This window comes from Chelonoidis abingdonii, chromosome 2 (assembly GCF_003597395.2).
Source record: "Chelonoidis abingdonii isolate Lonesome George chromosome 2, CheloAbing_2.0, whole genome shotgun sequence".
NCBI classification, from domain to species: Eukaryota; Metazoa; Chordata; order Testudines; family Testudinidae; genus Chelonoidis; species Chelonoidis abingdonii.
Window position 1 is genome coordinate 151,518,070 of NC_133770.1, and position 22,563 is coordinate 151,540,632.

A 22,563-nucleotide genomic window follows, 5' to 3' on the forward strand; every position below is an offset into this window, starting at 1 on the left:
GACCATTGTAATCATCTCGTCTGACCCCACGTAGAGCACAGGCCAGAGACCTGCCCCATGGTCATTCCTAGCACAGATCCATTAGACAAATGTCGTGTGTTAAAAATGGTCCGTGATGGAGAATCCACTCTGACCTGGGTAAATTGTCCCCCTGGTTAATCCTTCTCCCTGTTAAAAACGTGCACATTATTGCCAGTCAATTTGTCTAACTTCAGCTTCCAGCCCTTGGATAGTGTGAGACCTTCCTCTGACAGGCTGCAAAGCCCGGTGTGAAATCTTTGTTCCCCCTGTAGATACTGACAGACTGAGTGTCACCCCTTCACCTTCCCTGTGTTCAGCTAAATAGCCAGAGCTCCTTGAGTCTGCATCCCTATACGGCAGGTTTTCCAATCCTTTCATCATTCTTGTGGCTCTTCTCTGCCCCCTCTCTGATGGATCAGCACCCTCCTGACCTGTGGGCACCAGAATGATGGATTCCAGCAGCAGTTGCACCAGTGCCAAACCCAGTGGTAAAATCGTGTCTCCTCCTAGTTGAGAGTCCCTCGTTTATCCATCCAAAAAGCACATTGGTCCTTTTGGCCACAGCCTCCCACTGGGAGCTCATGTTCCACTGATTATCCACACACCCCCTCCAATGCTTCCCAGGACAGAGGCCCCCAGCCTGTCAGTACGGCCTGTGTGCTTTGTTCCTCCATGCAGGGCCGGCTCCAGGCCACAGCATGCCAAGCGTGTGCTTGGGGCGACACGCCACGGGGGGCGCTCTGTTGGTTGCCGGGAGGGCGGCAAGTGGCTCCGGTGGATCTCCCGCAGGTGTGCCTGCAGAGGGTCCGCTGGTCCCGCGGCTCTGATGGAGCATCCACAGGAACGCCTGCGGGAGGTCCACTGGAGCCGCAGGACCACTGGACCCCCCGCAGGGAACCCTGCGGGAGGTCCACTGGAGCCTCGGGACTGGTGAGCGGCAGAACGCCCCCCGCGGTGTGCCGCCTTGCTTGGGGCGGCGAAATTGCTAGAGCTGGCCTTGCCTCCATGCACACGTCTGCATTTAGCCAAACTAAAATGCATATTGTTCGTTTGTGCCCAGCTCACCAAGCAATCCAGGTCACTCTTTATCAGTGACCTGGTCTCCTCATCAGTCACTGCTCCCCCAGTTTTCATGTGAGCTGGAAACTTTATCAGGGATGATTATATGTTTTCTTCTAGGTCAAATGTGAAATAGCATAGGGCCCAGAACAGATCCCGGTAGAACGACACCCACTCCATGACGATTCCCCTTTACAGTGATATTTTGAGCTGTATGTTAGCCAGCTTTTAATCCATTTACTGTCTGCCATGGTAATGTCATCCTCTCTTTTTAATCAGAGTGCCGTTTGGTCCTACGCACAGCGCTTCGCAGAAGTCTAAGATCATTACAGCACGGCTGCCACCTTTATCAACCGAACCTGGAAGCCCATCAAAAGCCATCAGGTTAGTTGGACAGGATCGCTTTCCAGAACCCACATTGAATGGCATTAATTCCATCACCCTCCTTTAGTTCTTTATTAACTGACTCCTGGCTCAGCTGCTCCATTATCTTGCCCAGGATCCATGTCAGGCTGACAGGCCTGTAATCGCCTGGGTCATCCCCTTTACCCAACCGCAGCTTCCTCCAGGCTGCTGGAATGTTCCCAGTGGTCCTAGAGTCCTTGTCCGAGGTGGGTGCTGAGCCCTGAAGGGAGCGAGAGCCAGGTGCTAGCAGGTCCCTAGGGAGGCAGGGGGCTAGAGGGCAGGACCCCTGGGTTGGAATCCCAGCTCTAGGGGGCTAGGCTTTGTGTTTCTCTGTTGGTACACATGCAGAGTGGGGTCTAGGGATTAGAGCAGGGGGGGCTGGGAGCCAGGACTCCTGGGTTCTGTTTCTGACTGTTATTGATTTGCAACACGCCATCAAGGAATTTCCTTCTTCTCTTGATGCATCAGTGTTGGGCACAGCGCTGCCCTGACTCCAACCCAGCGTGACACTGAATTAAGGCTGGCAGAGCCCTGTGAGCCCGTTGATCAAAAGGGTGATAGAGGAGCAGCACTCTGCCCGCTCCCTTTCCACGCCAGCCGCAGCGCTGAGCTGGTTCAGAAGAGGCTTGTGGCTGTTTTTTCCTTCTGCTGTAATTACCACTTTCCCCTCCAGCCAGCCGGGTGACTAATGCTTAGCAGCCTGGCAGCGGGGGCTGCGCTCCCCAGGTCTGGAGAACAAGCTGTGGAGCAGCCGAGCTGAGAGCTGGGACTGTTCCCAGCTCCCAGCATCGGCCTCCCCTAGCCCCGCCCCCCAGCCCACGCACCCAGCCCCAGCCATGGCCCCCACCTCAGACAAGGAGCTCATTCAGATCAGGGAGCTGCTGAGGGGCTGGAATCTAGGAGCATTTACTAGGACCAACCCCCATTCCCGACACTGGGGCAGATCACTGGAGTTCTCTGCAGCCCCTCCAGAGGGCCCAGCCCAGAGACAGGGAGACTTTACACCACTTTTGGGCCTTCCAGATGCTGGGCTGCTCCAGGGACTAAAAAGCCCTTGGTATAAATTAGAGCAGCCCCAGGATGCTCTAACAGCAGCCCAGCTGAGGTGCCCATGGGCTGCAGCACAGTTAGGCTGCTGCAGCGCCACATACCACAGGCCAGGAATGCCTGGGGTGCCAGGGCATGTGTAGGGAGCACTCCCGAGGCTGTGCCAGGCTGCCTGGGCATTAGCAGCCACCTATGCTGGTGGAATGGCTCAGGGACAGGATCTCTCACCGTGCATCGCTAGGCAAAGCCACTGTTTGCACCGCTGGAGCTTCCCTGGGTGGGCATCCGGGGTGTAAATCACTGCCTAGCCCCATCCACCCTAGTGTTTTGCATCACAGCCATGTCAGGGGCTGGACATGGGGCTGGACAGCATGGACAAGATGTTAATTTCACAATTCCTGAGTGCCCCACCCTGGGCTGAATGCAGGGTGAGTAGGGGCCGGTCTCTCACCTGTGCTAGCTGGGGGTCAGGCTGGATAATCCGCTGGACCCTTCTGGCCGTAAACTCTGTTCCCTCGGCCAGGGCACAGACACATCCCTGTGATGGGGGGCATCTCGGGGGACAATGGCAGGTTATTTGGAACGTCCCCAGAGTGCAGCAGAAACCATTTAATGCACAGCAGCCCTAGGGATCAGACGTGAGGCAGGAAGGAGTTAAATTGCCACCCACCCCCATCCCTGGGCAGACAGGCCGCACCAGGCCTATGCACCTTGTAAGTTCCACTGATGCCTGTCAGCAGGGCTTGTTGGAATAGATTCACCCAGTCCTTGACTAGGCCCTGAAATCAGCCGCCTGGCTGCAGCTCCCACTGCTTTTCAAGAGGGGGGGTCTTGGGGGACGGGACCCGACGGGCCACACTTCTGAACGCTGCTGGCTTCCCCAGGTGCCGACCAGTGATGGACATAGGTGCCTCACTTGGGAGGCTGAGGTTGACACATCGGCCACCAGATTCATGCCTCTCGGGTGGCTGATGGGAAAGGCCCAGAGCCTGAGTGGCAGCCCAGCGCTAGAGTGATGCCAGCTGGAGGGACCCATCCCTCTGATCCTTTTCTGGCCTTCCTTGGCTCATCCCCCTTCCCTGGCTGGCTGTTGGGCCCCAGGCCACCTCCCCTTGCTGCTGGCCGTGTTTCTTCAGGCCTCTGCACACACAGACTTGGACTGCCTGTTACCACCCGCCCCCCCATGCATACTCCTGGGGGAGGTGCTGATTTTGGTCTGGGCCATTTATTGCAGCTTGGCTTAAACTTCACTAAACCGGAGTAAACCCACTGTAAAGGGGAGCAGCTGCCTGCCTGCCGCTCTGGTTTCACAACATCCTTTGAGGCTAACAGAGTACAGGCTTGCATAGAGTCTTGAAAGTGCGGGCAAGGACTGTTCCTGTGCCTCTTACATGGCTGCCAGTGACACCAGAGACTCTCCTCTAGTTGTTAGCACTATAGGAGCTATGACACACGAGCAAACAGATCTGATTCTGTCCAGCAGAGGGCTGCATCTCACATACCATGCCAGGCCAACAGACCCATTCCCAGATCCCTGGGGCCTCCTGTGATAGCTTTATCTCTGCCTTTGTCTGGCTGGGGCTGGTGGAATCAGTAACCAGACAGTGTTTCAGTTAGCACAAGAGATCCACATACCATCAACATATGCTGCCCCGAGCCTCCCACCCCCATCCATCCCATAGCCTGCCACCCCTATTCATCCCCATCCCATCCATCCCCCACCCACACACACGCCCATCGACACATCCCATCCATCCCCCCACCCCGGGGCCGATCCTAAGGGCTCCCCGCCGCAGCAGTTGACGCTGGGGGCTGAGCTCCGAGGCGTCCCATTCATCTGGAGGAGCCCCGCCCCCGGCTGACGTCACGCGGAGGGGGGGAATCGAGGCAGGCAGGCGAGCGGACTGCACACTCGGGGCGAGCGAAGAAAGGGCAGCGCCAGCGCCGCGAACTGGGGACCCCCGAGCGCCCCGCAGTCCCGGGCCGGTTGGTTCTCGCGCAGGGCCGGGCCGGGCCCCAGAGCCCCGAAGGTGAGTGGCGGGAGGGGAGAAGCCGCTTTTATTCCTCTCCGGTGTTTACGGGGGGGCTGCCGGGCTTGGCTCGCTCGTGGCTCAGAGGGACGCGAACCCCAGCGCCCCCCCCGTGCAGCCGGCACCCCGCTTTCCAGGGCAGCCCCCCCGGAAACGGACCCACGTTCTTTGTGCAAACTAGGCTTGAGCTGGGGGCGAGCGCCCGCCCCCGGGAACTGGGGGGGGGTCCGCTGCTAGCGAAGTCCAGACCAGCCTCTCCAGACCAGCTCGGCCAGGGGCTGGGCCCCCAGCGCCCCCTCCTGCCATCCCCTGCTCAGCCGAGCGCGTCTGCGGGGGTGCCGGGGGGGGGATGGGGCGGGGGGTTGGGGCTCCTGGGGTTGGGGGCCCGCTGGGTTTGCTCTCTCCGGGGACCAACTGCGCTGCAAAGTTTTCAGGCTGGGCGCTCGGGGCTGTGGGTTGGGCTGGGGCGGGTTGGACTCCGGTGTGGGGGCAGATCTGCGGCTAGTTACTACACCCCCCCCGAAAAGCCCCTTTGTCCTCAGTGCACCCCGGGCTCCTGCAACCCCTCCTCGGCCTCGCCTGGGGGAGCGAGACCCCTCAGCCCCGGGGCTCGGGCTCCCCGCGAATGGCCGGAGAAGTCCCCGGGGCGGGGGGTCCCGGGCTCCGCGCTCCGGGACGCAGAAACTCTCTCCCTGCACAGGTCGCGTCAGCAAAGCCGCGGCCCCACAGCTCGCTGAGCTTGCAAAAGGCTCCGGCCGCTTCTCCTTTCTCTGCCTCCGAGCTCCGCTGGGAAAACAAAACCCAGCCTCGCGCCCCTGTGGGCGGGGAGCGCAGGGTGCGCGCAAGGAGCGCGCAGCGCCATCTGCGAGCCTCTTTCTCTCCCCCGGCTCTCCGGGCTCCTCTCGCTGCTCCGGCCCCAGGGCGCCCCGTGGCGCTGGCTGCCGCCTGCCCCCATCTTCGGGGAGCCGGAGCCGGGCTTGGCCTCGTCGCTGGGCGCTGCCATGCTCGGGCCTTTGATGCAGGAGCTGGGAGTTAGGGGCTGGGGTGGTGGATCCGCCCCCCTGCAGCCCCCTCCCTGTCCCACTGCGCCGCCCCCGGGCGGCTTCCCTAGAGCCTCTCGTGCCCGGCGGGCCGCCGACTTGGCAGCGCCCCCGCGCGGCTCGGTTCCTTTGGGGCGCTGGGGGCCGCCCCACCCCGGTTGGCAGGGCTGGTCCCCGAGAGCAGCGGGCAGCCCCGGCGCCGGCCGGCAGGTGGCGGAGCGCTCCGGGCTTTTGTTCCTTTGCAGCCCGAGGGGCGGGGGGCTGCTGGGGGCGGCTCCGTGCTGGACGGGGAGGGGGATGGGCGGCTGCTGGGGGCCGATCCGTGTGTGTGTGTGGGGAGGGGCGGTCAGCCCTGCTGCACCTAGGGAAGTCCCTGCAGCTCATCCTCTGCCCCGCTGATGGGCTGGCTCTGGGGGTGCATGGGGCAGAGAGGGGACTGGCTAGGGCTGGGCCTGCTGGCAGTGTGCTCCCCCCTGCTCCTCCTAGGGTGGGGAACCCAATGGGGAGAGCCGGGGGGTCTCTACTTCCTGGCTGGGGAATGGCCGAGCCCCCCGGCAGCTGCCTTGGCCCACTTCCCACACACAGCGGCTGGGCTTGGCTGGGATGTGCAGCTGCTCTGCTGGCCTGGCTGTGTGTGGCCAGGGATCTGCCCTCCCCGAGGTCGCCCTTGGCATTGCCCGTTGCCATGCTCCGTGGAATAATGGCCACCCCGGCTTCAGGCCTGGCATCTTCCGGGGGCTCCGGGCTCGGTTTCCTCTGCCCCTTGCTGAGAGAGTGTGAGGGGGCTGGTGAGTCTGAGCTCTGTGCATGGGGTGGTGTCCCTCCCCGCACGTGGTATCCCTCATCTTCCCTTGCCCCGGGGAAGCTAGTAGGCAGGTGCCCATGTGCCAGGGGCAGGCCTTTCCTCAAAGGAGAGCATGTCACTCTCCTGCTGTGGGTGGCTCCTGACATGTGGGTCTGGCAGCCTGCGGAGCAGGAGCTCTGGTCTCTGCCCAGCCCAGGCGCCCGTGGAGGGCAGGATCCATCCCCTGCGCAGGAACTGACCTGGACTCTGGCTTGGTCTCTCGAGCTGCCCATCCCCCACCCCCATGGGCTGCCCTGGGACCCGGCCCTCCGAGCAGTTGCCAGGCAGTGGCGGTTGCTGTGACATGGGTGTTTGACATGCTGCTCTAAGACCCACCAACTCCAAGGGGCTGAGAGCAGGGGCCTGTCCCCGTGGGCTGGACTGCGCCGGAGGGGTTCCAGAGGATCCCTCAGCTCCATTGGGGGTGGTGAGCTCTGGCGGGGGCAGGGCTGCCTCCCAGCTGGATCTGGCTTCCTGGCTGGGCTGGCCATGATTCCCACAGCCCACTGCCTCACTTCCTGGCCGGAAATCCACTTCTCCCCTGCTGTGTCCTTCCCCGCAGGAGCCGGGTGGGAGAGGCAGCTTCCTGCTTCCCTTCATGGAAAACAGCTCTGCTCCTGCCACCATCCTGCTGGTAACCTTCCCGCATCCGTGGGCCCCACAGCCCGGCCGTCACCCCCCCCCACTCCGGCCCCTGCCCGGCCGGACACCACGGGCACCTTCTGCCCTCTGAGGCCGTGTCCCACCCAGAGTCTCTGTCAGTCCCTCCCCAGGACATAGAATCATATCAGGGTTGAAAGAGACCTCTGGAGGTATCTAGTCCAACCCCCTGCTCAAAGCAGGACCAACACCAACTAAATCATCCCAGCCAGGGTTTTGTCAAGCCTGACCTTAAAAACCCTCTAAGGAAGGAGATTTCACCACCTCCCTAGATAACCCACTCCATGCTGGGGGGCTCTGGGCAGCACTGCCGTGTGGCATGTTTCTGCCCACTCTGCTCCAGGTTGGCAGCAGGAAGCCTAGGGTCCAGGGTGGCAGAGGCCCAGCACAAGGCAAGAGAGAGCCCAGCCTGCTGGCATCGCCAGCCTGTTCACTGGGCTGCTCCGTCTTCAAACATCCCGAACGCAGAAGGGGGGGGCCCAACACCAGGCTAGTTCAGACTCTCCCCTGGCAGTTGCTCCCCCTTGTACCTTCCAGCCAAGGGTCCCAAAGCCCCTCGCTGGCGTGGAGGTAATTCACCAGCCGCCAGCTGGGCTGGTGTCATCCTACCTATGTTAGAGGGGGAAACTGAAGCACGAAGTGATGGAACTTGCACGAGGTCAGAGAGGGAGTCTGTCAGAGCTGGGAGCTGCCCTGTCGGGATAGGCTCGGGGGGCTAAAGCGGGTTCAGGGGGCCCCTTTGGGGATCTCTCTGACTAGGGAAAGCCCCTCACCCATCCCTGGGTGGAGTTTCCTCCTGCAGAGGATGTGAGGGCGGCAAGGTGGAGTGATCCCAGGGGAGTGTGTGCGGGGGTGGGGGGGCGCAGCTGTGCGTCAGCTGGAAAGAGGAAGGAGCAGCATTGCTGGCAGCCTCTGTGCCCCCCCCCCCCCGCTGACTCAGCGCCAGCTCCATTGATGGCAGGAAGTAGTTATGGAAGGAGGTGAACCACAAAAAGGGGAATCCGTGACCTAGGGGTAGCTCCGGCTCCGGCTCCGCTTGGTGCGGGTGGGGTGGGAGCAACAGCTCCCTGCAGGAGACACTGGTGCATATGCCTGCCCCCTGCTGCCTGGGTCAGCAGTGCATCCCCGGCTCCTGCAGGGGACGCTTGGCTACGTCGGGGGCAGGGGGCGTTCGGCTAGGTGGGGGGCAAGGGCGCTGGCCGTGGAGCTGGCCAGTTGATACCGTTCAGCATGGGGGAAGGGGAGCCAAGTGCTCCTGTGCGCGGCCCCGAGGGGCAGGGAAAGGCCCAGCCTGGGGGGGGCACCAGGATATCGCTGTGTCTCTGCTTCTAGCCACTGGCCTCGCCAGCTCGTGGGGCAGAAACGCTGCTCTAGCCTGGCCCTGGGCTGTGGGGCAGGGCCAGACAGAGGTGTCCTGCTTGCCTCAGGAGGCTAGAGGAGGTCATAGGGGTCAGGACTCCTGTGTTCTGCCCCCGCCTCCCTCCCTGACACTGGGCAAATCCCTTCCCCTCCACCCTACGGCCCTTGGCTCATTCCCTGTCTGGCTGGGTCAGACTCTTTTCCCTTCCCTGGGGCTGGGGCTGGGGCACGGGGCTTGGCAGGGAGCGCTCTGCAGGGGAGTGGGGTGGAGTGAATCTGAGTCTGTGTCTGGCTCAGCCCCTCCCTCCCCCGAGTGCTCAGAGCAGAAGCATATCAATGGCTCCCTTGTCCCCATTTCCTGCCTGCCCATGTGCTTTGGCTCCTCTGCCCTTGGCCCCCTGTAACCAGCCTCTCTCTCCCTGCCAGGCCACCCAGAGCAGTGAGGGCACAAAAGGATCTGGGCGCAGGGAGGCCAGACCCCAGCGTGCCACGGGGCAGCATGGACGCCAGCCTCCCAGGCCTCGCCCTGCTCACCACCGTCTTCCTGAGCGTGGGCACCACCGACACCGCCTGGTGGAACCTGGTGCCCAGGAAAACCATCCCCTACAATGGTGAGTGCAGCGATGGCCAGGCTGGGGGGACGTTTCATGACTCTGTTGGGTAGCGCCCAGCCCTGGCAGTAAGCACAGAACTGTTGTGGTGCCCTGGGCTGGGCTTTTTGGCATTACAGCGGCTGATGGAGGGAGGAGGGGGCAGCAGAGGTCTCTGGAGGTGTGGGGCTGGGAATGCCCCATCAGACAGACCCCCAGGGCCCGACCCCAGGAGCGTCTGTCCCACGGTGCTGAGCTGGATCCCAGCGATTCAAGGCAGAGGGGCCTGGAGGGACAATGTATTTTAACAGAGAAGTCGAGCGTCTGGCTCCCCACTGCTGAGATTGGGGAGAGGAGTGTGTGTGTGTTTGGGGTGGGGTGTAGGGTGTGTCTGTGCCTGTCACTGTCAGGCTCGCGTTCCCTGCTCTGCAGCCACAACCACCTCTCGCTGTTTAAAGGTGAATGTAGAGATGCACCTGATTCCAGGAGCTGGGGTTTTAAGGAAACCTCCAAATCCCATGTGCTTCATTGCAGAGCTGCTGCCTCTCCCGGCTTCCTGCTAAGGGAATCTCCTTTTCCTGGGGAGCGGCTCCCCCATGCCTGGCTCGCTGTGCAGTGAGGGCGAGGGGTCAGCAGGGTCCCTTTGTTGGGGGGTGGCTGTGGAGGATCCCTGCCTCCAGGGGGGTGGGCGGGAGCTCCCCGTCCAGCCTGCACCCGCCCTGGCAGGGGAAGGCAGGCCCAGCGGTTAGGGTGCTGGCTGGGACTTGGCAGACTTGGGTACAGTTCCCTGGGCAGCCATGGCCTCCCTATGTCCTGAGGGAGTCCCTGGAGCCTGTTCCCCGGGATGGGAACACGTCCCAGGCACCCCCAATCACCCCCCAGGTCTGACTCGAGGGGCTGGAGCTGGGAGCCAGGAGAGGCAAAGGGCTGCTGCAGCGAAGCCGATGGGTGCCCAGCCCTGGAGCCACTGGCTGGCGAGGGAGTCGCGGGAGGCAGGGCCGGCGCAACCCATTAGGTGACCTAGGCGGTCGCCTAGGGCACTAACATTTGGGGGGCGACAACCGCGGTGGTGGGACCTTCCACCGCCTCTGTTGGGGGTGGCATTTCAGGGATGGGACCTTCTGCCGCCTAGGCCAGGAAAAAAGCTGGCGGCGCTCCTGGCAGGGGGGACATGCTACAGTTGCTCTGAGCCCTGCGGGGCGGCAAAGCCAGTTTGGGGAGCTCAGGCCCTGGTACCATGCATGGGACACAGGGCAGCACCTGTGGCCCTGGCAGCCTGGCCCCTCCCTCTGGGGGAGCCTGTCCCTTTGGATAAATCTCGCTGGCCCAGCCAGGCCGTAGTGACTGGGCACCGCTGGTGGGCATCTCCAGCTGCCATGGGATTGGGAGCCCCCCCCACCAGCAGGCATGCGGCATCCCACCCTGCTCTCCCGTTGGGTGCCTGGCTCCAGCTGTGACACGCCAGACATGGCATCTGCAGGCTGGGAGCTCTGTGGGGTAAGGCGGGGGCCCCCCTCCTTGAGCCGGCCACGGCTCACAGGCCAAATCAGGTGCTTGACCCCTGGCTCCGTGGTACCTACGCTGGGGTCCCCAGACCTTCCCTGCCCCCCCTCCCACTAGTGAAGCGCTGCTCTCAGCGCTGTGCTGACAGGAAGGGGGCTCTTGCCTGCCCTGCCTGGGGGCCCGACTGGCCCCAGGGGGGCTGCCTCTCCGGAGGTGACATCAGGTGTTTGCGCCAGCCCCGGGCAATGATCTCATCCTGTTTGCTACTAGCTGCCCTCCCCAGGGCTCCCTTCCCCTCCCCCCCCCCCTGCATCCTGCGTCCTGCTGCTCCCCCAGCACGGGGGGTGGGCCCTGCCAGGGGGCAGCCTCCATCCCTTGTGCCCACAGGCTCTCATTCGGTTCCTGCCATACGGGGTGGGTGCCCGACCCTTGTGCCCAAGTGGGGGCTGCTCTGAGTGAGTCTCTGTGCCCTGGGTGCTCCCCCCTCGGTCCTGCGTTCCCCGCCTTGGCTCTGGCTCTGGGGGTCAGACGGCCTCATTGGTGTGTGGGCGGGGATGTATCCTGTGGCGGTGCTCCTCAGTCCCGACCTGCAGCCCCCTGCCCCCTTTCTGCCAGGCTCTCTGCGCCCAGGGCAGGTTCTCCTCCTGGGCCCCCTTTAGCACTCGGGCTCTGCAGCTGCAGCATCTCCCCCACCCCCGGCACCCCAGTCCCTGCAGGAGCTGGGACGTACTCGCCAGCCTGAAGTTGCACTGGAACTGGCTGCCTGGGGGTGGGCACTGCCCATTGGGTCCTCGTCCCATGAGAGCTGCTGGTGCCTGCTCTACCCTATGCGAGGGGCTGGGCTCATCCTCTCAGGTGCTGCTGCCTGGGACCTGCTCCCCATATGGTGGGGGCTCCCTTCCCCCGCCTTGCTGAACCCCAGGCTGGGGAGTTGGGGCGGGGGCTGATTGAAGCCAGGTGCCGGCTTTGATCGGCCGCGGCACTGGGAAGGGCTCCGTTCCCTGGCTCTAATGGGTTCCAGCTGGCGGAGCAGCCGAGCCAGCCCCCTCAGTGGGGGGCTGAGAGGCCCCAGGTTCTCAGGCTGCCCTGGAAGCTCTGCTGTCCAGGATGCTGGGCTGTGCCGAGGGGTCTCCCTCACCCCCCAGTGTTCCTGCCCTGTGCTGAAGGAGTCCCTGGGTGTTCGTGTGGGGGAAGGAGTGCGACAATCTCTGGGGAGCCTCATTCCCTGCGTCCAGTCCCGCTTTGCCTGTGTCACCTCAAGGTGCCCATGCTGCCTGCCTGCGACCTGTGGGTTCCTCCCCCCGACTTTAGGCGCTGGGGATGCCAAGTCTGGCAGGGTCTGTGCCGCAGGGCATGGGGGCAGTGCTGGGGGCAGAGGTGAGCTGACCATGGGGGCTCTGGCTCTGGCTTGGCACCTGCTGTGCCGCGCCATGTCTTGCCTTGATATCAGCACTCGGCTGCCCTCGCCCCGGGTCCAGGGAGATGCCCTGGGGCGGCCTGGTTGGACCCCGCCATGCCAGCTGGCACGTGTGTTTGGGAGTATTGTAAGTGGCAGCGTCTGGGAATTTCCCTGTGCCCCAGGTGCCATCGTGCCAGGTGCTGTGCAGATCCAGTTGGCAGAGCCAGTCCCTGTCCTGGGGCAACGTGCTCTTGGGTGGGGGATTGGGACACAGGAGGCTTCCTGGAAGTGGGGGGGTCCCCATTTCCCCAAGGCTGTAGGCCAGCCTGAAGTGGTCTGTACCCTGGGCCTTACACGGCTGGCTTGTGAGCCCACTGCACCAGCCTGAGCCGCACTGGGGTTGTGTGGGGGGCTCACGTTGCGGCTGGTAACGCTACCAGACTGGTGCTGGGTTTCCTGCCATCAGCTTGGGCCAGCTCTGCTTATGGGCTTGACTTCTGTCTTCAGCCTCCCTCCCTCGGGAAGGCAGTGTGTGCAGCCCCTGGGCTGGCTAGGGAGTTCGATGCCCTGCACGCTGTGTCCAGTGTGGAGCAGAGCGAATCGGGGGCTGGGTGGGCAACAGCTGCCCCCACCCCCACCCTAGCAGTGCCTGGCAGATCTCCTTCCCCCAGCCCAGAGTGGCTTGAGTACCTCTGTATGCTCCCCACCCCCGTGCTCTGCTCTCCCATCAATGTGTCCTTTCTCTGAACAAAGCTGGCCCTGGGGGCCGGGCTGGGCAGGGGCTCGGCAAAGAGCCCCTCTGCCAGGGCGCCAGGCTCAGCACTCTCCGGTTCCACCCAGCACATCCCCGACAATGGCTCCCTTGTCCAGCCAGCGTGAGGAGTGAGCGGCTCCCTGGAGGGCAAGGGCGGCTTCCAGGAAGGGGCTTATGCCCCGGGTGGGGCTGGCTGGAGCAGACGGTCCCACGTGAGCTCCCCCGGCCCAGCGCACTCAGCGGGTCTCTGTGCCCCATGGGGCCTGAGGCAAGTTAGAGCTGAATTTTTCTCCAGGCTCAGGGTGTCTGCGGATGAGATCAGGAGCTCAGGGCTGTTCCCAGCTAGGCTAGGGGGCTGCGGGTCAGGAGTGAGGAGCATGCCAGATCTGCGGGGGAGCCCAGGGTTGGGCTAGCAGGGGCTGCGGATCCGGTGGGAGGGGCTGCCAGCCACGACAGTGCAAGGAGGTGTTGTGTGGCCAGCCCCATCTCTGCTGGGGGTTGTTGGCGAGCTGCAGGTGGGGAGGGGAGGGCATCTGGGGCAGTTCCTCTCCTGCTGGCACGGAACGAGTTGTCTCCAAGACACCCTTCTCTAGTCCTGTGTCCAGTCCAGACTCAGCCTCGTCACCTGCTAGCCATGGCCTCAAGGATCCCTCAGCACCTGCCCCCCCCCCCCAGCGGGTGGGATCCCCCCTTGCCCTCCAGCCGGTTGGCGCAGTGCCCAGGGTGCCAGCCGAGCAACCAACAGGACATGGGTGGCCCCTAGATCCTGCCTGCCCCCAGGGTAGCCTGGGAGTGAGGAACTCACCCACCATTGCTGGGGCAAGGTGTGGGGTGAGAGCCCCAGTATCACCACACAGCTCTGGAACTTGAGGCCTGGCAACCTCTTGGCTGGCTGGCACCGAGGAGCAGGCAGCCTGGGACATGGTGGTGGTGCCAGGCTCCAGCCTGGCCCTGTGCCTCCAGGAGCCGCAGGCCCCCAAGTCCCCTGACACCGTCCCGTCGCCTCCCCACAGAGCTGAAGGACGTGGCGAAGCGGTTCTCCAAGGTGGGCGTGTCGCACTACATCACGCTGACGCTGGGCGAGGCCGAGAGGGTGCTGTACGTGGGTGCCCGGGAGGCCATCTTCGCCCTCGCCACCGGTACCATGGAGCTGAAGGCAGCGGTAAGAGAGGGCGGCTCTGCTGCGGGGTCCTAGCAGGGGGCAGTGTCACCACAGAGCCTGGGGGGGGCCCCCCAAAGCCTGGCTGGCAAGGTCTGCGGTGCTCCCCCATCTAGGGGGACGGAGCTACGAGGAGTCTGGCTGGCCTGGGGGTGCTAGTTAAACAGCCCCTTGGGGAACAGCGCCCCGTGCTGGGCACCCCTGAACACGAGCATGTTGTCTTGGGAGTTAGGCTGGGCGCTGTTGCTGGGCGCCTCCTCCACCAGGTGGGGGATGTGGCGAGCATGGAGAACCAAGTGCTGTTTGGCTGCAGGAGATGGAGGGTGGGTGGGGCAGGACTGGGGTGGGCTGGCTCAGCCCCTGACCCCGCTCCCCTCTGGCTTTGCAGATCTCCTGGGAGGCTCCAACAGAGAAGAAAGTGGAATGTATCCAGAAGGGCAAGAACAACCAGGTATGCCAGCTGGGCACACAGCCCGGCTCCCCTGCCCACTCCTAGCCTCGCCCCATGCGCAGGAGCAAGGCCCCCGGTCTGAGCCCCCGGTCTGAGCCCGGTCTGTGTGGCTGCCCCCTGCTGCGTGTGGAGGGGCTGGTCCCGGGGTGGCACAGCGATGGCATGTACCATGTCGCTCACTGGGCCGGGGAGCTGCAGGGGGGGGGTCCCACAGCCCTGGGCAAGTTCCACTTGTTTCCATGGCCAGCCCTGCCCTTGCATTGCTGGGGGGGACCCAATAGCGCCCCCTCTACTAGCCCCCTCCCGCTGACCAGCCCCTTTCTCTCCAGACCGACTGTTTCAACTACATCCGCTTCCTCCAGAGCTACAACAGCTCCCATCTGTACGCGTGCGGCACCTTCGCCTTCCAGCCCAAGTGCACCTACATTGTGAGTATGGCCCGGAGCAGTGCGCCCCCTGCTGGACGGGATGGGGCTGGGCTGGCGGAGCTGGGAGCTTCCACTGAAGCCAGCAGTCCTGCCCTACTCCCCACAGTGCCCCCTGCTGGACGGGACGGGGCTGGGGGAGCCGGGAGCTCCCCTTGCCTCATTCTGCCGGCAGAGGCTGGGAGTCCGTGGTGGCGACCGAAGCAGGGGATGCTGACGGGTGCTGCCTGCTGGATGGATGATGGCCAGTGAGGAGCTGTGCCGAGCGTGGGGCATTCTCAGACCCTGCCGTGGGCCCAGCACAGCCCCGTCTCTGCAGGCAGCTTCCCACTGGGCCTCACTGATCCTGCGTGTGGGGCGTCTCTTTCAGGAGGAGTCCAGTTTCTCCCTCAACGGGCCGCTCTTCGAGGACGGGAAAGGGAAGTGCCCCTATGACCCGGCCAAAGGCCACACGGGCCTCATCGTGGGTAGGTGGGGCCCTTTGGGGGGCGGTGTAGGGGGGCGGGCTGGTCTAGGGGCTGGGACGGGGCCCAGGGTCCCCGGGCTGGGAGTGGGAGGCTGGTGGGTATTTCTGCCCTGCGCACCCAGTTAACCCCTTCTTGGCCATGCCATCCAGATGGTGAGCTGTACTCGGCAACGCTCAACAACTTCCTGGGCACGGAGCCGGTGATCCTGCGCAACCTGGGGCCCCACTACTCCATGAAGACAGAGTACCTGGCCTCCTGGCTGAATGGTGAGGGGGATGCTGGGCACCGGGGGCACGGGTCACACAGTAACTCATGCAGCTCCCTTTCTGTTGGGGGAGGGACTCTCACTGCCCCCAGAACTAGCCCATCCCACTGTGGGTCTGGCGAGCGGTCAGGCCCCTGCCCGGGCTCTGCTGCCTGGGATTGAAGCCCTAAGTGTGGGTCTCTCCCCATGTGGCATCCGGCCGGGGTTAGTGGGGGGGTCCTGCAGCAACTTGGAGGTGCTGTTGGAGGGGGTGCAGCCGGGCTGGCTCCAGAGGGCATCTGGCTCCAAGCGTGACGGGAGGCAGCTGGGGGGCTCCTCCCCACAGCACTGGGGGCTCGGGGGCCTGAGCAGAGAGCTGGGGTGATGTGGGGCCCACAAACCCTGGTCTCACGTGCCCCCCATTGCAGAGCCCCACTTCGTGGGCTCGGCCTATGTGCAAGAGAGCGTGGGCAGCCCCAGCGGGGACGACGACAAGGTCTACTTCTTCTTCAGCGAGCGGGCCGTGGAGTACGACTGCTACACCGAGCAAGTGGTGGCCCGTGTGGCACGGGTCTGCAAGGTATGTCCGGGGCGCCGTGGCAACCAACCCTCAGGCAGGGGCCCGTGCCGAGCGAGAGGGGCACCCAGAGACACTGCGGCGTGGCTGGAGCCCGTGGGCCAGGCCAGGCCCTGCCGTGAGCTGGATACGGCGCTCACTCCAGGCCTGAGCCTACGGCCTGTGCAAGGGGACCCTCGTGGTGACCTGGTGTCATGGGGGCAAGAGACCTCCCGGGACCCAGGAGCCAGGCAGTGGGGCTCTCAGGGTCTGGCCTGTCCCACCCCCTCATGTGGTTCCTCCCTTTGCCCAGGGGGACGTGGGCGGCGCCCGGACCCTGCAGAAGAAGTGGACGACGTTCCTCAAGGCCCGGCTGGTCTGCTCCATCCCGGGGCAGCAGCTGCACTTCAACCGGCTGCAGGCCGTGTACACGCTGGGCGGGAGCACCTGGCATGACACCACCTTCTTTGGCCTCTTCCAGGCTCGCTGGTGAGCACGGGAGCCCTGGGCCACTGAGCGTCCCCATGGGCCCTGCAGCCTTCATCCTACCTACGTTGCCTGCTGGGGGACCTACACCCCTCTGCAGCCGGTGTCAGCCCTCTGATTGGGCTTGTCTCCCCAGGGCTGCCTCCCAACTCTCACACGTCCCCCGGGGTCAGGGCAGTAGCTTTCCCCTGACTCCCTCTCACCCGCCAGGCTCTGCCCTGGCCATCACCCTCCCTCACCACCCCCTCATCTTTCCAGCACCTCCAGCCCAATGCCGGGTCTCACCCCGCCTTCCCTTCCACAGGGGGGACGTGGACGTCTCTGCCGTCTGCCAGTACCACATCGAGGACGTGCGCAAGGCCTTCGAGGGGCCCTACAAGGAGTATCGGGAGCAGGCCCAGAAGTGGGGCAGGTACTCGGACCAGGTGCCCAGCCCCCGGCCTGGGGCGGTAAGTGCCATGGGGACTGGGGAGACCCAGCCATCACAGTGGGGAGGTCAGCTGCTCTCATGTCTGCCAGGGGCCACCCCCTGTGCACGCAGTAGTGCCCCCTTGGGGGCTGGGTGGGTACTCACTAATCCCAGGACAGCCTGGGGTGGAGGTGGGGAAGTGTCACCCGCACTGCCTGCCTACCAGGGTCCCTCCCCCCAGCGTGGGCACTTGAGCTGCCTCTAGCCCCCGAGCTGCCTCTAGCCCCCAGGCTGCCAACTGAGCTATGCCCTGCCCCCCTGGTTGGTGGTGTCCTCTGCCCTCACTTGGTGCCTAGCCCCACTGTGACCCAGCCTCTCTCCCCTCAGTGCATCACTGACTGGCACCGGCAGAATGGTGTCGCCAGCTCGCTGGAGCTGCCCGACAACACGCTGAACTTCGCCAAGAAGCACCCGCTGATGGACGAGCCGGTGCTGCCGCGCCACGGCCGGCCCCTGCTGCTCAAGAAGGACGCCAACTTCACCCGGCTGGTGGTGGACCGGGTGCGCGGGCTGGATGGGGCCTCCTACAACGTGCTCTTCATTGGGACAGGTACTCACCAGGGCTCTGCTCTCTTTCTCTCCCTCCCCCCCTAATCGCTGGGGCCTCAAGCCAGCCTGGGCTCAACCTTGCCCCGGGGGGGGTGTGCAGTGGCGGGAGGGACAACTCCCAGCCACATGGCGCAACAATGCTGGGGGGCCACTTTGGGAGCTGCTGAGCGTGTGATGGAGGGGCAACTTGGGGGTGCATCTCCCAGCATGGGGTGGCCTAAGGGTTCCTTGGAGTGCTAAGGGGGTGGTACAGGAGTGATGGGGGGTGCTCAGGGCCCCTCCCCTGCCCACAGCTCCCTGCAATCCTGCCCTGCGGCTCTTCCAGGTGACGGGTGGCTCCACAAGGCCCTGGTCCTGCCCTCCCGTGTCCACCTCGTGGAGGAGCTTCAGATCTTCGAGCCATTGCAGCCCATCGAGAGCCTTGTGCTGGCCCACCAGAAGGTAGGGGGCAGGGCACCTTGGGGACAGCGGGGGGCGGGGCAGAGTACTGAAGGTGGAGGGGGTACCCTGGGCTGTTGGGGAGCGGGGCAGAGTGTAGGGGGTTGGGGGAATGCCCTGGACTGGGGGGGGGCACAGGGGACAGAGATAACGGGGGGTTGTTGGGGTGGGCAGGGATAACCGGGGGCTGTTGGGGGGGGGCAGGATATGGGGCAGTGATGGCTCTAGGCTGTCCCATCAGCACTGATGTCTCTCCCCCTCCCCAGAAGCTGCTCTTTGCCGGCTCTCACTCCCAGGTGGTGCGGCTGTCCCTGGCCGACTGCGCCAAGTACCGCTCCTGTGCCGACTGCGTCCTGGCCAAGGACCCCTACTGCGCCTGGAGCCGCAACACCAGCCGCTGCCTCCGGGCTGATGGCTCTGACGGGTGAGGGGGCTGGGGGGCTGGCCTGGAGGCGGGACACTACTCACATGGGGGGCGGGAAGAGGTTGTCATTGTGGTGCCCCCTCTAGGAGGGCCCTAATTAGCATCTCCATGCCCTGCCCCACGGGAAGGTCTCCCCTTGCCTCCCCCAGGGCTCTTGCTCCCTTCCGTAGCATGGCCAAAGGGGCAGTGACTGCAGCTCGGTGCCCCACCGGGGACAGCTGGGGCTGTGCTGACTCCGGGTCTGTCTCAGGTCCCTGCTGGTCCAGGACGTGGTGAACGCGGACACGGCTCTCTGCAACCTCCTGCGAGCACCCCCCTCAGGTGAGAAGTCACCAGCGCCCCTCCCCGGGCCGGGAGCTCCCTGGGAGCCAAAGGGGCTGGGGAGGGGGCCTGCACTCTGTTAGCTTGGGGGGTCCCCTCTCAGTGCAGGCTTGAGAGCAAGGACTCCTCTGGCTCTGCTGCTGATTTGCTGCTCCTGTCTGTGCCTTAGTTTCCCCAGCTGGACAGCAAGGCTGACTGGTGCTGAGGTACCTGCGCAGGAGCAGTGAGGCGCAGGGCTGAAGCTGCCCTAGGTTCCCCTGTCCCAGGGCCTCTCCTGGGTTGTCCCAGGGAAGTGCACTCAGCCAAACATCTCCCTTACCTGCCCTACAGGCCACAGCGACACCTCCACCTCCCATCGGTCCTGGCACAGCCCCGGTGTGTCCATCTGCCCAGCTCCTGTGTGAAACCAGCAGCAGTGTCAGAGCCCACAGGACACGTGCCATCTCCAGGCTGGTCCCTGCAGCCTCAGCAGAGAGGCCTAGGCCAAGGCCCTGGGGCTGGCATCACCCGTGGGGTGTCCCTCTGGGGCAGGGCTGTGGGATGGGCAGAGGGTCCAGCCCCCACCTCAGCCTGATCCCTTCTCCCCTCTGTCCTGCAGTTAAAGTCACTCCCAAGAACATCACGGTGGTGGCTGGCACAGACCTGGTCCTGCCCTGCCGCCTCACCTCCAACCTGGCCCGGGCTCACTGGACCTTCAACGGGCGGGATCTGCCCGAGGACCAGGCCTCGGTGCTGTACGACGCGCGCCTGCAGGCCCTGGTCATCCTGGGCACGGGCCCCCAGCATGGTGGTGCCTACCGGTGCTTCTTGGAGGAACAGAGCACGCACTTGGCAGCCGAGGGCTACATGGTGTCAGTGGTGGCAGGCCCAGCCGCCACGCTGGAGGCACGGGCCCCACTGGAGAGCCTGGGACTGGTGTGGATGGTGGCGATTGCTCTGGGCGCCCTGTGCCTGGTGCTGCTGCTGGTGGTGCTGTCCCTGCGGCGTCGGCTGCGGGAGGAGCTGGCCAAGGGCACCAAAGCCATGGAGAGCACCCTGGTGTACCCCATCGAGCTGCCCAAGTCGCCCCCCAGCCCCAAGTTCATTCCTAGTGCCACCTCGGACTCGGACGAGAAGCTCTGGGACCCAGCCAGCTACTACTACTCGGACGGCTCCCTCAAGATCGTGCCGGGCCACGCCATGTGCCAGAATGGCTCGGCCACACCCTCGCCCCCCGCCAATGGCATCCCTGGGCAGCCCCTGGCATCCCCGCCCCCGCACTCACCCAACCGCATCCATCTGGGCAGCGTCCGCGGCTCCTCTTCCAACGGCTACATCCGCCTGCAGCTGGGTGCTGAGGAGCGGCCCGGCTACAGTGACCTGGCCGAGGAGCTACGCCGCAAGCTCCAGCAGCGCCAGGCACTGCCCGACTCCAACCCCGAGGAGTCCTCGGTGTGAGCCCGGGGCTGCGGGCCTCTGACACAGGCACAGCTACCTCAGACCCAGCCGGGGGCGCTGGGATCCCCTGCCCTGCCCAGCCGGGACGCACATAGGACTCTTTTTCTAACGACCCCGGTGGATTTTGATCCTCCTGCGGCTGCTGTCAGTATTTCAGTGGATCGGGCCCATTCCGGAGCCGGCCTGGGCCCTGGCAATGGCTGGTTCGGATGTATGGGCAGGTCCTGGATGGAGGGACACACGAGTCTGCCCTGGATCCTGGATGGATGGAGCCTACTTAGGACCTGATGCCCTGGAGCAGATGCGGGTGGGATTTTGGAGGCCGGCTCACCTGAGAGGCACAGCCTGGTGCTGTTGGCTGCTGGCTGGACCCCGCCCTTGTGAAAGCATTATCCGGTGGGCGCCTGGGGTGGCCACTGGCATGTTGATCTGTTCACCCACTGCTGGGTGGGAGCAAGGGCAGATCCAGAGCTGACACAAGGTGCCCTCCCAGTAATGCTGGGCAGGACTGCACTGCATGCTGGGAACAGGGCACCCATCCCGATTACCTATAGGCTGCAGTCCCGGGGTGTGTGTGTGTGTGTGTGTGTGTGTGTGTGTGTAAGCTCTGGCCTCCTCCCTGCCCCCCTGAAGGTGGCACCCCATGGCCTGCATGCTGGTGATGGGCCAATGGTGTCCTTGTGGCTGCTGGGGCCCCGCTGGTGGAATAGGGGGCTGTGTTCCTGTGCCCCTCCCCCAGGCCAGCTCAAACCACAGAGATGGACTTGGTGACTTTTGCCACAACCCCTCTCCGAGAGGTGAAGGATATGGGGTGGGGGGTACCAGTGTAAATACCCCCGCACCTGAGTCCCTGCCTCTTGGCCAAGCCAGTTCCTGCCCCAGCTACCCCTGATCCCGCACGCCAGCTGCCTCCCCCACCCCCTTATCAGTGTAAATAGCAGCAAGGACCCCCCGACCCCAGTGTAATTTATTTGTTATTGAAATCTATTTATTGGCTGTAAATACTGGAGTATTTTTATATTAATAATAAAAGGGAGAAAAACTCCAGCTGGTGCCTGTTGCCTTGTGAGGCGGGGGGGTGCCCTCGCTTGATGCTGGCAGATGCTGTGTTCTGCGCCTGGCTCTGCTGGGGTCGGGGTGGGGGTCACCGTGGGGGTTGGCACTTGGACTGAGTTGGGGGGGACAGCACTGTGCGTTATGTAGCTAGTGTTGCCCACTGGATGCACACGTGCACACACACACCCAGCACTGAGCTGTGCCCCAGGGCTTGGCCCCCAACCTGATCTCCCATCTCGTGGGCCTTGCACCCCCTGCCTGAGGCGTCTGGGCCACAGCGCAGGAGTCCTGCCCCGGCTGGGGGAGGGCTGTTCCCGGCCCCCGCCTGTGAGCTCATGGAAAAAGGAGCAGGCGGGCTATAAAAGGGCATTGAGTCTTCCTGGAGTGGAAAAAGCTCCACGCTCCCCTGGGAGCTGGCCTCTCTGCCAAGGGGGAGGGGGGCCCCCGCCGGGCCTGGAGCGCTCTTAAAGCAGCAGCCGCAGGGTCTCTGCCTAATGCGGGCTGGGGGGCAGGAGGTTTCTGTGGCTTGGGGGGAGCCTCTTGCAGCTTTTTCTTCCCTCCTCAGCCCCCCTCTGCTCCCACCCCTCTTGGGATCGGTGCATGGGCTGGCTGGGGTCCCCCCTCACCACAAGCCAGGACCCCCAGGTTTCATCTGCTCTGGTACTGCCGCCATGTGCCAAGGCTCACGTCCCTATAGAGAGGGGCCTGATCCTGCTGCGCCCCCATGAGGACAGGCACGTGTGGATCTGTGCTGTGCTGTGCTCTGCCTGCCCTGGGGCATCAGGCTAGGGGGGCTCAGGGCCCCCTACTGATCATCTCACTCGTTGGCATTTGAACCCTCCCCTCCTGCCGGCTTTGTGGCTCAATCCCAGCGTCCCTGCCTGCAGGCGCCTCTCAGGACTGTGGCCACCCCAAGCAAGCTCTGCCTTGAAAGCCACAGGCCTTCCCTTTGCCAGAGTGGTGATGTTTGTACCCAAACCCCAGAGCCTGAGAGATTCCCCAGTCTCCCTCCTGCCTGGCTGTGCCTCAGACTGTCGTGCTGCTTCAAACATTCGCTGCCACCTTGTCACTCTCCAGGTGAGCTGAAGCCAGAGCAAGTGCTAACAGGTTTAACCCTCTAGGGGCAGAGCTAGTCAGGACCAGTGCCCCACTCGCTGGAGGGGTGATGTGAAAGTGGAGGAGGGGGTTGGCGCCTGGCCAGGTTGCCCTAAGAGCAGCCATGTGGGGAGTTCCCAGGAGTGTGGCCAGGGGCTTGCTCCCTGCTGCCAGCTGCCTGCTTTGTGGGGCCTCAGCAGGGCTGCCCCAGTGCTGGCTGCTCTCGGGGCTGGCTGGCCTGAGCCCCAGTCAATCCCAGTTAAATCCACACAAAC

The 22,563-nt window shown here is 64.2% G+C and overlaps 2 protein-coding genes across 2 annotated transcripts in view; one reads left to right on the plus strand and one right to left on the minus strand.

The window, feature by feature from the left end:
* The window catches only part of CNNM3 (cyclin and CBS domain divalent metal cation transport mediator 3), a 330,211-nt gene that overhangs the window by 264,227 nt on the left and 43,421 nt on the right, over nt 1-22,563 (minus strand). The gene's annotated exons all lie outside the window — the stretch shown is intronic.
* SEMA4C (semaphorin 4C) lies at nt 4,461-20,707 on the plus strand. The gene is made up of 15 exons (XM_032790313.2): nt 4,461-4,562; nt 8,892-9,076; nt 13,725-13,873; nt 14,259-14,321; nt 14,651-14,749; nt 15,117-15,213; nt 15,363-15,479; nt 15,886-16,037; nt 16,327-16,502; nt 16,804-16,948; nt 17,296-17,518; nt 17,843-17,958; nt 18,222-18,379; nt 18,630-18,700; nt 19,299-20,707. The coding sequence occupies exons 2-15, from the start codon at nt 8,965-8,967 to the stop codon at nt 20,135-20,137; spliced, it is 2,517 nt and encodes an 838-aa protein (XP_032646204.1). The 5' UTR covers nt 4,461-4,562; nt 8,892-8,964; the 3' UTR covers nt 20,138-20,707.

Bases quoted from the DNA above. Each gene is read 5' to 3' on its own strand.
- SEMA4C (XM_032790313.2), top strand. From the start codon at position 8,965: ATGGACGCCAGCCTCCCAGGCCTCGCCCTGCTCACCACCGTCTTCCTG. The intron at 13,874-14,258 runs GTAAGAGAGGGC...CTGGCTTTGCAG, and splicing joins CCATGGAGCTGAAGGCAGCG to ATCTCCTGGGAGGCTCCAAC. The intron at 16,503-16,803 runs GTGAGCACGGGA...TCCCTTCCACAG, and splicing joins GGCCTCTTCCAGGCTCGCTG to GGGGGACGTGGACGTCTCTG.